This window comes from Maniola hyperantus, chromosome Z (genome assembly GCF_902806685.2).
Source record: "Maniola hyperantus chromosome Z, iAphHyp1.2, whole genome shotgun sequence".
Classification (NCBI taxonomy): domain Eukaryota; kingdom Metazoa; phylum Arthropoda; class Insecta; order Lepidoptera; family Nymphalidae; genus Maniola; species Maniola hyperantus.
Window position 1 is genome coordinate 8,697,894 of NC_048564.1, and position 17,417 is coordinate 8,715,310.

General features: G+C 39.8%; 1 protein-coding gene across 1 annotated transcript; it reads right to left on the reverse strand.

Annotated features, from left to right (window-relative positions):
- Nucleotides 1-5: 5 nt before the first annotated feature.
- On the reverse strand, nucleotides 6-17,233 carry LOC117995510 (SET and MYND domain-containing protein 4-like). Its single transcript, XM_034983516.2, has 15 exons — nucleotides 16,958-17,233; nucleotides 16,230-16,488; nucleotides 15,835-16,015; nucleotides 15,515-15,662; nucleotides 11,070-11,225; nucleotides 9,848-9,985; nucleotides 8,913-9,120; nucleotides 7,825-8,023; nucleotides 7,554-7,650; nucleotides 6,906-7,092; nucleotides 6,374-6,521; nucleotides 5,297-5,434; nucleotides 4,276-4,355; nucleotides 3,554-3,630; nucleotides 6-2,701 (listed from the first exon to the last, which is right to left on the reverse strand). Exons 1-15 carry the CDS (start codon nucleotides 17,101-17,103, stop codon nucleotides 2,506-2,508), a joined length of 2,358 nt encoding a protein of 785 aa, XP_034839407.1. The 5' UTR covers nucleotides 17,104-17,233; the 3' UTR covers nucleotides 6-2,505.
- Between the last annotated feature and the right edge of the window lie 184 nt (nucleotides 17,234-17,417).

The following is a 17,417-nucleotide window of genomic DNA, read 5'->3' on the forward strand; positions in this document are numbered from 1 at the left end:
TTTGGTTAAAATGTTTTATTCAAATAAGTAAACTAAAACAATAGTGACTCAAATATTATTAACACTTGTGTATTTAAAAAAAAAAGGAAGTTCAGCGGTACCTTATCACTTTGGAAAGCGTTGCCGTTCGCGCTTAAGAGGCGCTGTCAGCAAAATATATATAATCAAAATATATATATATATAGTCACGTGCGTCCCGCAGTCAAAACCGCGGCGCGTGCGCGAACGGACTCCCTTGAAAAAGGACCCCGTATGGGTTCGAAACTAGTCGGGCTAACGTCGACTACACACGTGAGTACAGCCGGGACAGATATTATTTAGAATGGAAATCACTCACGATAGTTTAAATGCTAAAATATATATAATCGTTATTCAGTATTCATTAGCATGGGACCTAGGGCTATCAAATTTTGTAAAATAGGCTACGCCAGATGACTCGCTCCGACGCCCCTTCACTCAGCTTCACCTACTCTACCTTCGTTTTTCTTCTAGGACTTTCGCGAGTTTCTGTCCTCGCGTCTGGCAAAAACACTACGGATAGGACAGGCAACTGCTTAGGGTCGTGGTGCTTAGATTTTGTACTGTAATTTTATGCATTACTTATGAACTTGATCCTGATTTATTCCAGCGACGAACCTAAGCTATGTAACCGTCGGCCGGTAACGGCTCTGCAGCCAGCACCATTAAGTTAACGGCAACGCAATCCAAAGTGATAGGTATCGCTAACGGCGATTATAGGTACTTCTAAAATAATTATGTCCATAAAATGATTTTAACTCCATTTCTCAAGAAAGAATGGCAGCCTACAATGATACAGTAATAAAATCACTATCGCTAGATTTCAACGAAATTTCAACTACGATTTTCCAGCTGCAACACCTGCCTACTCCTAAAATAAATATATGGGAAAAACAGGCTTAAATCTATTAATAAAAATTTGTACACTGCTCAATTATGTATTATATGGCTAAACTTATGTAATGGCTATACTTATGCTCGCGACTTCGTCCGCGTGGACTACACAAATTTCAAACCTCAATTTCACCCCCTTGGGGGTTGAATTTTCAAAAATCCTTTCTTAGCGGATGCCTACGTCATTATAGCTGTCTGGATGCTAAAGTTCAGCCCGATCCGTGCAGTAGTTTGGGCCGTACGTCGATAGATCAGTCAGTTAGTAACCTTTTCCTTTTATAATATTTAAGACTATCCCAGAAACAACAGCCACACCTGACTTGGATATGACGTAACAGAAGATTTATTACAGCGGTATTGATAGCTAAGTTTCACAAGTCATGAGCACAAACTATATACGTTTTATTTAAAGTTTTATGTTAATTTCAAGTATAATTATTATTTATAAATATGGTTATTAAATAAAAATATTCAAATACTTAAAATTAAGATATAACCTGTACTAGCGGTAGCGAGCGAGCGATAGCAGGTCCTCGCAGGGAAATTGTAAGAAGACGAGAAACGCCTAATGTACACACATCAGGCGTAGCTACAAGGTAGTGTGTACATTTTTAACATTAAGGGTCTTTTACATTAAAAAAATGTAATTAACAAATTGTGGTATTACCTTGATCCCATGTTAACAAATTGTATAATTAACTTGATCCCATACGTAAACTATTTGAAACATATTCAAATTATGTTTTCAATTTCCCACAATTGAAGTAAATAATCACATGACTAGTGACTACCCATATCCATACTAATATTCTAAATGCGAAAGTGTGTCTGTCTATCTGTATGTCTGCTAGCTTTTCACGGCCCATCCGTTTGACCGATTTTGATGAAATTTGGTATAGAGATAGCTTGCATCCCGGGGAAGGACATAGGCTACTTTTGATCCCGGAAAATAAAAGAATTCCCCCGGGATTTTTAAAAACCTAAATCCACGCGGACGAAGTCGCGGGCATCATCTAGTTATAACATAAATGCGAAAGTGTGTTTGTTTGTTGATTTATTGGTTGTCTTCATAATCACGTCGCAACGGAGCAACGGATCGACGTGATTTTTGTATGTGTCAGTCAGAGTAAATTAGAATAACTTTTATCCCGAAGAATCAAAATTCCCATGGGATTTTAAAGAACCGAAATCTACGCGGATGAGGTCACGGGCATCAGCTAGTGGTAGTTACATTATATTAAAAAATTTGTTACCCATTTGGGTTTCTATTTTCAACACTTCATATTGTAAATTATTATTAAGGTCCTTTTTTTTTGCTTCTTAAGCACTTGTGCAATATTTTTGCACAACTGTACAGTTCTTAAATAATAATTCGTTGCTTTATATAGCGATTCTTAATCGTTAAAATTGTCGCTAGTCAAAAAAGTTAAAATGGCGCGTGAGGAGTTAACTTGTCCCGTGGTTAATCGGTTCAAGCTCGCGAGACTTGTGCTTGTGGCATTATATTTTCAGATTGTGTCGAACGATTTTCCTTGGTTTCCAACGTGTCTCGTGGTTAATTGGTTCAAGTTCGCGAGTCCTGAGCTTAAGGCATTATATTTTGAGGTTGTAATGCAGGTTGTGGTGGATGCAGTCCGCGGCGTCGGGCGTGCGGCTCTCAGCTAGCAGCGCGGCCACGAACGCCTCTTGCTCCTTCAGCCGCGCCACCAACGGCTCCCACGAACCATAATTCAGCTCCATCAGCTGGATAGCTTTCTTTATTATCTTATGGGCTTCCAGGCACCATTCCCTGTACAATAAAATAAAGTTACAATTGGGATGATGCTCATGTCAAATATTAATAATTTCTTAGGAATTATTAATCTAAATATATAAAAGGAAAAGGTGACTGACTGACTGATCTATCAACGCACAGCTCAAACTACTGGACGGATCGGGCTGAAACTTGGCATGCGGATAGCTATTATGACGTAGGCATCCGCTAAGAAAGGATTTTAAAAATTTTACCCCTAAGGGGGTGAAATAAGGGTTTGAAATTTGTTTAGTCTACGCGGACGAAGTCTCGAGCATAAGCTAGTTATTAAATATAGGGTCTTCCAATATTTGTAAAATCCACGTCCTCTGTCAGTTTTAAGTTTGCTAAACATTTTAAATTATCGATTTAATGGCTAAAAAGTTTTTATCTTTCGACTTTTATCAAACGTCAAAACGCTCGCTTAGTGTGATAGCATGTATGAAGTACATAGATGTGATGTCATAAACATTTGACGAAATTATACGTAATTTTTTAAAGTTAAACCGGTGATTTAAAATGGTTAGCAAATTTAAACTATCAGCGAACGGTTTAAAGTTTGGTAATCATTTTAAACTCCAAAGTACGACGAAAAGAAGACGAAGTTATGACGTCAAAACTATGTATTATATGTATACAACTCCCATATTAAGCGACGCGTTTTGATTTTTGCCAAAAGTTTCTGATTTGGCTAGTATGCACCATCCCTACTGAATCTTATCTTTGCGTTAAGGAAAAAATTTAAAAGCTAATAAGTTGCGACAAACACCCACGCCATGTGCTGGTTGTTGCAGCATAAAAGACATTATTGGCAGGGTAAATTACGAGGATAAATATAAAAATGCATACCTGTGTTCCAAATGCTGTGGCGCGTTGAGTATTCTTTCTAGCATGACGTCAGATAGTTTTCTAAGCTCGTGTGCCACCTGCGAAATATTGAACGCCATATTAGTTGCGATAGCTAGAGCCAAACTAACTGGGTTCACCTGAGACATCGTCCAATAGTAGGCATTTGCGGGCGGGAAACACACAAGAGGGAGATGGACGATGTTATAATAACCCCTGGCCGGCTCACTATTGAGCTGGTCTCCAGAAAGAGAAGGGTCACGCTGGCCAAGTGCGGAAAGACAGACTTCATACGCTTTGGAGATCCTTGCAGGTTTCGTCACGTTGTTTCGCTTCACCTTTTCAGCAATTAAATAATCACTTGATTTTAAGTTAAAACACACATAACTCCGAAAAGTTAGAGGTGCGTGCCCGGGATCACCCCTCACTCCCGAATAAGAGGCCGACTTCTTAACCATTGGGCATGCAATGATACAATATAGATGCTTAATTTATCTAGGATCTGTTTCTTATTATACTAGCTGATGCCCACTTTCTTTTACTTTTTTCAAAACCCCGCGGGAACGCTTTGATTTTCCGGGATAAAAAGTAGCCTATGTGTTAATCCAGGGTATAATCTATCTTCATTCCAAATTTCATCTAAATCCGTTCAGCCGTTTTTGAGTGATTGAGTAACAAACATCCACACTTTCACATTTATAATATTATAGTAGGATTTCCTTTACCTCTACACTGAAGGATCCAAACTGGTATTCTAAGCTCTGGATGTTCTGTTTAATCAGCTCCATACTTTTGCTGAATTCCCCTGTTGAATCCACCACATTAATGATGAAGCAAATTATAAAAAGCTAACAGCGAAAATATGCGAGTACTTTTATAGTAAGTGAATGTAAATCCAATATTATTTGTTTGGGTAAGGCTTAGTTGTCATAAAGTAATGTACATCGACCTTTAGAAGGAGATAGCAGATTTTTAGAGCGTTGTCCCTGTCGTTGAGACCGACAAAACGTCATATAGGTATGAGTGACAGAGTACGGCTCTACAAAGCCGAAATGTCATTCTAAAGGCCGAAGTACATTACTTTCGGCCGCGCACTGAACGGATTTTTCGAAGCAGTTTTTCGAATAAATTAATAATATTTTTTAATATCATACAATTCCAACAGCAGTATCAGTCGATGCTGCAGTGCCCATCTAATCCGTGAGGACTAAGGATATGTCGATTATTAGTAGATATAATAAAAATTTCTTTGAGTTGGAACTCCCGGTTTCGGACAGTTTTTTTTATAACGTAGGCACTCACGAATTCTTATTGGAAATTTAAGAGGGGTTTAAAGGGAGGATGAAAGTTCATATGAAATTCCGTCATTTTCAAGTTGATATTTGGGCATTTAGGTAAAAATGAAATTCTTTTCAAAAATTCCGCTCGAGATAACGACTCCATAAAAACCGCTCAAGTGCGAGTCGAACTCGCACATTCGTGTGCGAGTTCCATACCATCGTACAAAATAATATAACACGGTACTTTTATCTTTTAATTTGCATGGCGGCCATTTTGAACTTCGCCACCTTGGTTTTTACTATAGCGGCACTAGAAATACCTACTCTGTGAAACTACCCACCAATTACGGTTATGAGATACATGATACATCCCGCCGACAGACAGACGGAGGGACAGCGGAGGCTTAGGAATAGGGTCCCGTTGGCACCCTTTGGGTACGGGAGCCTAAAAGAAAAACAGACTGACCGAGGTCCGCGTAGAGGCGCGCCAGCCTGTCGGCCGCCACGCGCAGAGAAGAGTGGTGTCGATGCCATACTTGCTGCTTCAGACGATACGATGCGTGCATTTTCTCGCAGCGCTCTTCAAGACTCATCATTTGCTCTGCTGCAGAAGAAAGTATTATACAGTCAGCGATCTGTATACCTATAAATTTACCGCGTTCATTTAGGTTTTAAAAATCCCATGGGAACTCTATACTTTTCCAGGATAAAAGTAGTCTATATCTGGCTGCCAATCCGCACATGGCCAGCGTGGTAGCCTCCTCTCACTCTGAGAGGAGACCCGTGCTCTGTAGTGAGCCGGCAATGGATTGATCATGATAATGACGATGATATCTGGCTCTCTGGAGCTCATTCTGTTGCAAAACCTGAGCGCTGGTATTCTGCCGGGACCAATAAGAGTGACGCGCACGAGCTCAACAGTCTTCACAACCGTCTGTAATTAACAGGAATTCGATAGAATGGAGCTAAAATAAAAATAACATATTATAGTTATTGTGCATGGTGAGTATGGCGTGTAATCAAAAATCTTAAAAACTTGCCGTTTTACATTAAGGTAATGGTTAGAAAGACAACAGGTATACCGTACGATATGTGGCGAAGTATGAATTAAATTATGTGAGAAGTATAAATTAAATTATATTAGATATAGCAAATAGCAGCTTCAAACGACCAAACTTAATAACCTAGAACTAATTAGAGTTTTTTGATCGTTTAGGAGTTTCTTTTTTAGATTATTCTTAAAGGCAGGAACTGAACTTAAATCCCTGAGAGGAGGAATATTATTCCAGCATTTTGTGGTCACATATCGAAAACTTCCACGAAAAGCTGCTGATCTATGACGTCGCCAGGTCAGCCTGTCTAGTGGTCCTAGAGTATTAAAAACTGGCGAATGCCAAGATAACTTATTATAGAGATATTCCGGTGAATTTTGTAAATTTTATATTAATATTAAAAATATTGATTTTTATACCTTTTCGATAGTTGGAATTTTATATCGATACATCGACAAGCCTATTGACGCCTGCCACTGTAGGTTAAGTACCTTGCATGGCAAGCTCCTCGGCGTGGTCGATCTGCGCGAGCGCGCGCTCCGGGTGGAAATCCGCGCTGCACTGCTGGCAGCGGGGCCGGCGCCCCTGCCACGACACGGGTCCCTTGCACGACTGACACGCGTAAGCGCTGAACAGCAACTGCACAAGAAACACTATTTCCTATTTCCTTTTGGATGACTTGTGTGCCTAATAAATTTACAATCGGATGCCTCGTACGTGCCACCCGTCTTGCCACAGAGATGCGCGCGACTTTGAATGATTTTTTTAAACACATTTGTATGAACTTTGAGTGAATGTTGTCTGTGGTTAATTGGTTCATTCAGATTCATACGCAAAGAATATTAAATTCTATTTCTACAGGCATAAAGCTTAAAATCGCCTAAAACGCGCAACCGCATCTGCGTGGAAAGACGTGGACAGATCTGTCCCAAGACACCGACAGTCTTGGTCACGTGCTGGGTCAGATCTGACCCAAAGTGTAGTAGAAGTCGCGCGAACGACGGATCATCAACAGCAGTTTACCACGAAGTCCTTCCTGTCACTGTCGCTGCATGCACTGCAATCGCACGCGAACATGTACTGCGCGCGCAGTTGCGAGCGTCGCTGTGCGGTCGGCTCGCGCGCGCGGTGCGGCCCGTAGCAGTTGAACACCTCGGATCCCGCTCCTAGCTCGCGCGAACAACGGATTATCAGCCGGCTGTTATAGAACCTACAAATCAGAGATGGCCATCATTGTTATTTTGAAATCATTTTCATTTGGTGAAATTATTATTTTCACTCCTCATGCTCTTAAAGTTCTTCATTATGCTAGCTGTAAGCGGACTAAAACTGGTGTTCATGCTCTTGTGCATAAAGTGTTTATAGGTACACGAGAATCTATCTGATGACATATGGATGGACACAAAAAAATATTGTAAGTATGTAATTTCTATAGTGCCAGTAGCATTTTGGACGTTGGACAAAATCTATTGAGTGCATTGTGCTGGATGTGGCACTACTGAAAGCCATAAAGCAAAATAAGAAGAAGAAAATCTATTGAAAAAATATTAAAAATATATTCAATCAAAATATTATTTCTATCTAAAACGTCACTTTTTTTCCTTTGTTAGTTCGGACGCGTTATAGTTATTATTCAGAGTTATTTCAGGACAGATGTGTTGCGCCACTCACGTGTTTATGATGTTGGGGTCGCAGGAATGGTTCATCATCGCAGCGGAGGGGTATATGGCAGTCGCACGACGGACTTCCCTTTCACTCATTGTGCGACCTGCGTAAATTTGCTGTACAATAAAGAATATTTTGCTTTCAGTTTAACATTTTACAAGTTGGCTTGGTAGGTCTTTTGAATGATTGGAGAAAAGCTGGACTGGACTGATTGGATTTCACGTCATCTGTTGAGACGTGTATCGGTCGAAACGACGACGATGATATCGTTACTGACCGTTCCCGTCGCCGTCCTCCACAGTGGACAGGCTGAGCGTCGCGTGCCCGTTGCACACCAGCTGCCCCAGACTGCGCAGCACGACCGCCGCGGCGAACAGCTTCATCTCCACTTCCGCGAGCTTGCACGGCAACTGGCTCGACAAAAACTCGAAGAACGACGTATAGCTCTCTAAATATAGAGTCAGCATTGTCGCGGTCTGAACAAAGAGGTAATACTTAACTCAACATTTGATAGCAACAGTTATGCAAACTAGTCTTTGTGAAACGATACTTCTTTACCTACACAGAAAGAGTATACACGCCGCATGTTTTTTTTATTCTGTTAAAAGTTGTCCTTGGCTGCGATCTTCATCTCGTCTGGTGGTAAGTAATGATGCAGTCTAAGATGGAAGCAGGCTAACTTAGAAGGGATATGTCAGTTTTATTAAACCCATATTCCTTACCGGTTTCTACGCGACATCGCACCGGAATGCTAAATTGCTTGGCGGTACGGCTTTGCCGGTAGGGTGGTAACTAGCAATGGCCGAAGCCTCCTACCACATTAGAGCAGAGACAATTTAGAAATTATAAATTCCCAAATTGCTTCTGCCGGAAATCGAACCCGGGGTCTCCCACTCATGGCGCCTTGGTGAGAGCTGTGGAAGACCACAGCTCTCACCACTGCGCCATGGGAGGTTATCAGGGTTTGGTGGTCTTCCATATTTGTTCAGTTAGTATTGCTCCAGTGCCAAAATTTTGAAGTTAGGAGTGATTAAAACATTAAAGAACAGAACCATTATTACAGAAAATTAATAGCTTGGGCTTTCGGTAAAAAATGAAGGAATTCGTGTTGTCTCTCAAGTCTCTGTTTGTAGGCCTCGAGTGACCTGTCTATTTCCTTCTTCACCGTGGGGATTTCTGTGAATTCATGCACTTGGGAGTTTTTGTGAACCGCTCCGGTGCGTTGCTTACAACCTGCAAAAACTCACTTCTAGGTCCCTCTGTAACTATTTCCATAATCCGTCCAACTGTTCTATTAAAAGTCAGTGCTACAACTGACGGAAAACTATATATAAAAAATAAAAATAATAAAAATCAGCTACTTACCAGAGCGTACTGCACATAGTCTGTATTATTCATTTTATCGAAGTTGGTAACCAGATTGAACATCCTGTAGAAAGGGGGTGTATCTTGTTTGTATATTTGTATGTTGTCAACTTGTGAGTAACTTCTGAAGAGTTCGGATGCCGTCGTAGTCTCGGGGAGCAGACGCGGCGGTGCGGGGAATCCGCTCTGTGCGCTTATTAGTAAAACCCTGCAAAAACAGAAAGTATTTTACAAAACTGTCTGTATATTTATACATCACTGTCAACATGGAGGGTACAAGGGGTGTGCCTGATGTCATCTGATTTATTATGTCTGCAAAGTTGTTTCTTCCGAAAGACTGAAAATTTTATCAAATTAAGAAGAATATCAGGCTCGCTTCGCTCTGGCGCTTTTTTCCGTATAATTGACGGCATTGTTAGTAATAAATAAATAAAACAAACTAACGTGGCAACTGGCAATCCTAGGAGCCTCGTGAACACGAATACCCGATACTTAATTATTATTGGTCAGCGTATTTTTCTCCAATGGCACCCAGAATGCTGTCATGGCTCTACGAAGTAGCTGTAGGAGTGAGGCCATTCTGAAGGCACTCAGACCGCTCGAATAAAAATATTGACAATACGCCTTAAATGGGATAATGTTTAAAATACTTACACACTAACGAACTTGACAATCTTGGGTAAAAATGGCTTGAATTTTAATTAAGAATGTAACTAATTATGCAAAAACCAAACCTATAGGTTAAGACCTCCTATTAGGGAGGTTGGGGTTCGATTGCGGGCACCCATCTCTAACTTTTCAGAGTTGTGTTTGCTTGCTAAGAGTTAAGTTCTCAACGGTGGGTGAAGTCTGCGAATTCACATTGGGTCAGCATGGCGGACTATGGTCTAAGGTCGAAGTGATGAGTTGGTCATGACGATGATGAAAATACTAACCTTAGAGCTAAATGCGCAATGCCTATGGTGGGGAAGAGGGAGAATTGCGCCGCCGCGCATTCCCAGCGGTGGAAGGACTGCGCAGCTAGCGCGCGGCAGCGCTCCCCGCAGTACACGCTGCGCGAGCACGCGCTACAACTGCAAATGGGTTGCTTAAATAAATAAAAATAAAATAAAATGTTTTTATTTCGACCAACAAGGATCATATTGGTGTTAGTAATTACACGAAACTTAAACCTAATTGTTAGTAATTATTAATATTAGTGTTAGTAATTACACGAAACTTAAACCTATTTGTTAGTAAAAAATCTATAACTATTTAAATTAGGACAGTATCGATTTGCCAGCACGTGAATCATACAACAGTGATTCAAGTACTGGCAGTTGATCCTGTCAGAAAATACCTTCAGGAGGCCGTTGGTGCTGGACCGGACTCTACGCAACAGGGATGTGCACCGCTTTCGCATAGTAGTATAAAAACAGTCTACATGCGCCTCGGCGAACATCCCTGACGCGCTGCAGAATCTGGGCAGCCCCATCAGCATCCTGAATGCATTATTATATTGTACACGCAGGGCATTGTACTGCTTTTGCGTGTAATCGATCCACAGGCTGCTCGTGTAGAAGGAGGTGCAATATGCTCTGGAAAGAGTGATTTTGACGGCTATAGAACAACGAGCAAACCTGCGGACGATCATGTTCGCCCTAACAGACAACGCCCTGCGTTCTCTCTCTATATCTGCATCGTCTTTCAGGTCAGAGGATATAACATGCCCCAGGTATTTAAACTGCTCCACTCTCTTTAGTGGAGTCTCATACAGCTTTATAGGTGGTACAGTGGGAGGAAGTGTTTTTCCCCTGGCCTGAAAGACCATGCATTCACTCTTCTTGACATTGTAGGTCAAGCCGTGACTGTGGGCATAGGTCTCACAAATGCCCAACAGTTTCGTGATACCACAGACAGACGCACTCAGCAACACCATGTCGTCTGCATAACTAATGTTATTGAGACACGCTCCATCAATATGACATCCGACATGCGTACTGCTAAGTGCCTCTATCAGCGCAGGTAGGCTTAGGTATCACAAAATTGAAAAAGGCTTTTCAGTAGGGACGCTCGAACTTTAACATCCTATAGAGGCCACCTTGGTTAAGCAATAGCTGTTAAATTTGACAACAATGCTTATTTAGTCTTGACATTTCAACACGGAACGGTACTCACGGCACAGGGTTGACGTCGCCCGCGCAGCACATCTCGCACACCGCCGCCGCGTCGGTGGGCAGCGCGACCCACGCGTACGGCTCCTCCGAGAACAGCACGTCGCCGCGCCGCGTGCTTGCGTTCACCACCACGTGTCTGCCTACTGTGTCGTTGCGTCTGTCACATTCACTTACATTCAATACTAGCTAATGAAACTGATGAAAAAATAGAGTTCATGAAAAATTCTTTAGAGGACGATTCAAATGACATATTGTGTTATATTCAACCTTTATGCAATGCATTAAGGTTCTGTATGGCACATGTCGTCTGAATCGTCCTCTAAAGAAGCCCCTATCTTGATTATGAATTCCGGTGTTAAACAATCAAGTGTTTTTCTAATAGTTTATCTTACTAAGTATACTACTATTATGTTAAATAATACGATATTTAATCAGAGAACGTGTTTATTGAGCTAAGTAGCATGACAGTACAACAATATCATTTTTCCTCTTACCCACTTGTATTATCTTTTTATTATAAAAAGGTAAACAAATGATGTAGGTAGGTTTTTATACATGACATACCTTCCCTCTAAGTAAGTAATACACATTAATTAAAGTTTAACATCTTAAATTGATAACTAAGTACACAAACAAACAATTTACAAATCAATCATTCAAATCAATACAATCAATATTCTCATTAGAACCACTGGGCCTAGAATATGGAACTTTATTATGAAGATTTCGTTTTGCTCTAATTTTCCCCCCGGTATGTCTATTTCTGCTGATTTAGGTATTCCTAATATCTCTTCCCATCTCTCTGAGCTGGGTATTTCAATTATAGGATCAGGGTCATTTTCTATTTCTCCTTGGCCTGTCTCAGAGCTTGGTATTTCTATAGCAGGGTCATTTTCTATCTCTCCTTCTAACCCATCCTCTTTTTCTTTATCATTTCTGTCATGAGTTTCCTCTCTGTTTTTTATTTTGATTATTTGGTCCATATGTCGTCTTAACACTGCACCATCTCCGGTTTGTATCCTGTAGCTAGACCTGCCAACCTGCCCTGGTAACCATCTCGGTCCGCTTGAGTAGTTTCTGTACATGACCTTTTGTGACACATTAGTTTCTCTGGTTTTTTGTTGGGCGTTATTCATGATTTGGTTTTCTATTCTTCTGTGTTGTATATTATCAGGGTGTAGGGTATCCATTAGCGTGCGAAAGCGTCTATTCATCAACAGTTCGGCAGGACTTTTCTTTGTTGTGCAGCATGGAGTAACGCGTAGGCCTAACAACATGTTCGGAATTTTTATTTCCCATGGTCCCTCCATCTTCCGTAATTTTTCCTTTACTGTCTGTACCATGCGTTCTGCCAAACCATTAGTGGCCGGATGGTATGGTGCGGATGTCACATGTTTTACTTTGTTGGATTCCAGAAACGATTTCATTTCACTGGACACAAAAGCAGTGCCATTGTCAGATACCAGGGTTTCACATATTCCATGTGTAGCAAATAAATTCCTTAAGTGGTGAATCACTGTTGTGGAATTTGTGTTGTTTACCATTAACACTTCTGGCCATCTAGAGAAGGCATCGACGACTATAAAAAAATTCTTATTCATAAATGGTCCTGCAAAGTCTATATGAATTCTAGACCATGGCCTTGAAGGGATGACCCACTCGTGTGAAGACTTTGGAGGCATATGTCTATTTTCTAAGCACCTAGCACAATTGCTGACCAATTCATCTATGTCTTCATTCAACTGTGGCCACCACACATAACTCCGGGCCAGTGCCTTTGTGTGGACAATGCCGTTATGTGTGGTGTGCAGCATGTGTAGGATGTTTTGTCGAAGAGGCTGTGGTATAACAACCCGACATCCAAGTAATACACAGCCATCTTGTAAAGACAATTCTGTTCTATGTAGCCAACAGGTTCGTAAATTTCTATCTGTAACCTTGTTTGGCCATCCACATTGTAGAAAGTGAACAACTCGTGAGAGTGTTTGGTCTTTTTTAGTTTCGGATGCTATCTCAAGAGCAGAATAAGGAAAATCTTCTAGTTTTTCCAACCGTAACCGTAAAGTTAGACTCCAAAAGGTAACCGATGAACTGAATAAAGACCTTTGCATGTGTTTAAAGTTAATATTTTTGATGTGCTGTCACTAACTTTTACTTGCGTGTATGCTCTATCAAGGTCTAATGTTGTAAAAAACTTAGCACCTGCAACTGTAGCAAATACCTCATTCGCTGTCGGCATAGGGTAAGTGTCTGACTCTGTAGCTTGGTTGACAGTACTGCGATAGTCTCCACACAATCGGACATCACCTGACTTCTTTATTATTGGTACGACTGGTGTCGCCCACTCTGAAAAGGACAATGGCCGTAGTACACCTTCTGCCACCAGGCGGTCAATTTCCTTTTCAACTTTAGCTTTGATAGCGTAAGGTACCGGACGTGCTTTTAAAAATCTAGGTGTAGCGTCAGGTTTTAGATGTATAGTAATAGGATCTCCAGTAAATGTGCCAAGTCCATCTCTGAAGATGTCACTGTATTTAGAAATTGTCTTGTCAATGTTCATGAGATCACTACTCGACATAAAATTAATGTTTAGTGCAATATTCAACGGGGTCAACCAGTCCCGTCCCAGAAGATTGGGACCACCCCCTTTTGCTACAATTACATTTAAGGTACATTTGATGTCTTTGTATTGAACTTGTAACTTAGTTTGGCCGAGTAACATGACAGGTGTTTCTGTCCATGTGTGTAAAGTAAGTGACACTGGTTGGAGAATGATGTGTAGGTTTTGGCATTTAATCTTCTTCCAAGTGCGTTCATTGACTATTGAGAAACTTGCACCTGTGTCCACCTGAAGTATTACAGGTATGCCTTCCAATAAAACTTCAACCACAAATGGTGCTACTTTAGTTTCACATTGAATACTGTAAAGGCCATTCAAGTGTGTAGCTATTTCATCATCGGTGAAGTTAATGCTCTTCTTAGACTTCTTCTTTAATAAACAGATCTTCTCAATGTGGCCGATTTTCTTGCAGAATCGGCAAGTGGCGTTAACAAATCTACATTCCCCACCATGACGGTCCCCACACCGGTAACATAGTCGTATGTTTGTCTTAGTCTGTACTGCATTAATATCCATGGCTTCCACTGAGGAACCTTGATTTGTAGTGGCTGCTGCATCGTTTGAGCTTGTGCAGCTGCTGTCTGTACTTGTAGATGACTGAATCATGTGGCAGTCTTTTCCCGCCGTTTCGGCAGCTAGCATGGCATCAACGACGTCTTGATAACGCAGGTTATCTTTTTTTAAAAGTTCGTACTGTAGACGACGATCCTTCATGCCACACACTAGTCGGTCGCGTAACATCCGTTCTCATTCCATAAAATTACCTTTAGAGCTAATTTTTCGTAACTGTGCAATATATTCGGATGCATTTTCATTTGTATTCTGATTCCGTGTATAGAATTTGTATGACATTGAAATTTCATTTGGTTTTGGGCTGTAATGTTTTGTCAAAATAGCTTCAATTTCCACAAATGTCACATCACTGGCTTTTCTTGGTGTAATCAAAGCTAAAAATGTTTCAAAAACTTCTGCTCCACACACAGTAAAGAAATTGGCTCGTTTTGCGCCATCCAACATGATGCCATTAGCCTCAAAACAAAACTTCAATCGATCGATGTAATTGTCCCATATATCTATTTTAGGGTTAAATTCACCAAATTTCACTGCTTTATGATCCATTTTAATCGAATTTGCGCCTCGTCGCCACTATTATGTTAAATAATACGATATTTAATCAGAGAACGTGTTTATTGAGCTAAGTAGCATGACAGTACAACAATATCATTTTTCCTCTTACCCACTTGTATTATCTTTTTATTATATAAAGGTAAACAAATGATGTAGGTAGGTTTTTATACATGACAACTACCTTAAAATATTCTGATTATGAATTCAAAAAGAGTGAAAAAAAGAAAAACTCAAATGGAAATAAAGCATAAATAAGTTATAGAAAAATACATTGTGGCAATGTTTATTTCTATAACTTTTTTTCTATGACACATCTAAATCTAAAACTATCCCTTTCATAATGTTGCTTCCGGAACAGGATAGCACTAAATTTAGACCTGTCAATTTAATTTAGTTTAGAGATTGTGTACAAGAGAATCGGCACCATTGTCTGTTTTTCTAGATTTCTAAAAAAATGCGTAGTCTTAAAGATACACGGGCACTAAGATTTGTATGTATAGTAAACGACATTTCGAGATGGCATTCGAAGAGGGAACGCCCCGCACACACGCACAGCTCCTGCGCTAACAACTGCGTGCGAGCGTGGAGGGCGTGCAGGAGTGCGGGGCGTCCTCTCGCCTCATACCTCAATTGCCATCTCAACCTGTTGCGGACTACATCGTTGTTAAATTGAAGCTTTAATTTGGATTTGTAATAACCTTAGTTCGATCGCATTGGAAGCAGCATTGAAGCTGGGATTTGGGCCGAGGTACCAGTCAGGAAGAACCACTGACTTGTTTGCACATCTTTCCTCTTTAACTAATTCCAGTTTTTTTTCCAGCATTTTTATGTGTCGTTCAAATTCCACTAAAAACAATTTTTAACATTATATAACAAAGTTTTATTGCTTTTAATCCCAGAAAATCAAGAGTTCTCACAGGAACTTTGAAACTTATAACCACACAGTTATAAGCATCATCTATTAAAGTTAAAAAAAAAAATTAAGTAATATTAATTTCAGATAAATATGTGAACTTACAAGCGTTTGTGGCTGAAAGTTTAAGAGAATCTGCATGTTGAACAGCTGTGTCAAGTGACGCGCGAGCTTCTGTTCGTTGCTGTAATTCGATGTGGCAATCGGCACGCCGTAGATGCAATTTATGTTGCTGCTCTAGTGGGTAACCATGCTCAATAGCCAATGCTATGTCAGACAAACACTCCTGGAAAATAAGTAATTATTAATGTTCCATTCTAGTATCATCCAGATATTTATTATATATATTATTATACAGGGATTTTTTCGTATTTAAATGCAGTGAAAGAATGTTTTAATTTGGATGAGTAGTTTTGGAGATTACCTCCTACATCCAAACTTTAATATAAATAAACTATAAATCTAACATATCTATGGTATTATATTATCATTGTTTTTACCTGAAACCTCTTCATCCGTAGCAATGCTGCAGATCTATTTGCTAGAGCAAGGGAGTACATAAGGCTGTTGTGTTTAGCATACTTTACACTGTTTGTATAGCATTTATAACTTTCTTCTACTAAGTTGGTCCGAAACTTGTCATTGCCTTTTTGCCTCCAAAGTAAACTAATCTCATCACATTTTAAGGCGGTATCTAATTCGTTGACTTTTCTACAATATGTTCTTTGCATCTGTTGCAGCCAATGAAGAAGGATTTTTCTAGAATTAAAACAAATTTAAGTAACCTAAACTAATGATAAGAGAGATGACCCCTACTACCAGTATTTTTTACAGTTGAAAATTTCAAAATGCCTTGTATATTTTGAAAGTAAGAAAGCTAGCAAAAGAAGATACATTTCATGGATAAGTAGGACAAAATATTGGACATTCTTTGATCTCATCGGGCATATCTATTATTATTAATCTCTGACTTTTATAATGCATAGATTACATTACAAAGTTTTCAATCAATCGTGTATGGTTTTATTGTTATCACTCCAAAAGAATTCATAAAATCAATGTTTTCAACAAAAAAATATCGGGTTTTTAAAAATCAGTTCGGCACTTTTGTTTAGGTATACAATTTTTAACCCATAAATTTTTTAGCTTATGGTGCTGTATCGAGATCAAGGAGGACACGGGGATTCTGTATGGAAGAGGTAGGAAAATCAGATATTTCTGTACGCACCGGACTCCTTTGTTTTTGTAGAAATAATTCATCGTGTCGACTTCATCTTCAGTCGTCCGATCGATTTTTCTTTCCTCAGAGGACAATAACAACAACATAATTTCCCACTGTTTCGCGCAGTCTTCAGGTAAGGACACACTGTTCATTTTCTCTTACAATATCTATAAATTAAGTATAAAACCCTGAAGTATAAAGTAAGAAAATTTAAAACAAAATGTTATCATAGAATCGATAGAATCATAAAAATAACTTTATTTTTCGAAAGCCGCGGATCGACAGGACAACAAATGTATTCTAGTAAAAAGTACTCTGTGATTCTAGTTCTAGCTAGGAGTAAATGTATTCTGTGAAGTCTTCTGTCGTTGTTGACAAGTGACAAATGACAATTACAATGTTTTTTTTTTTAAGGTTTTTGTTGATATTGGACAGTATTGGACTCTTTTCGGTATTTTTCGGCTTC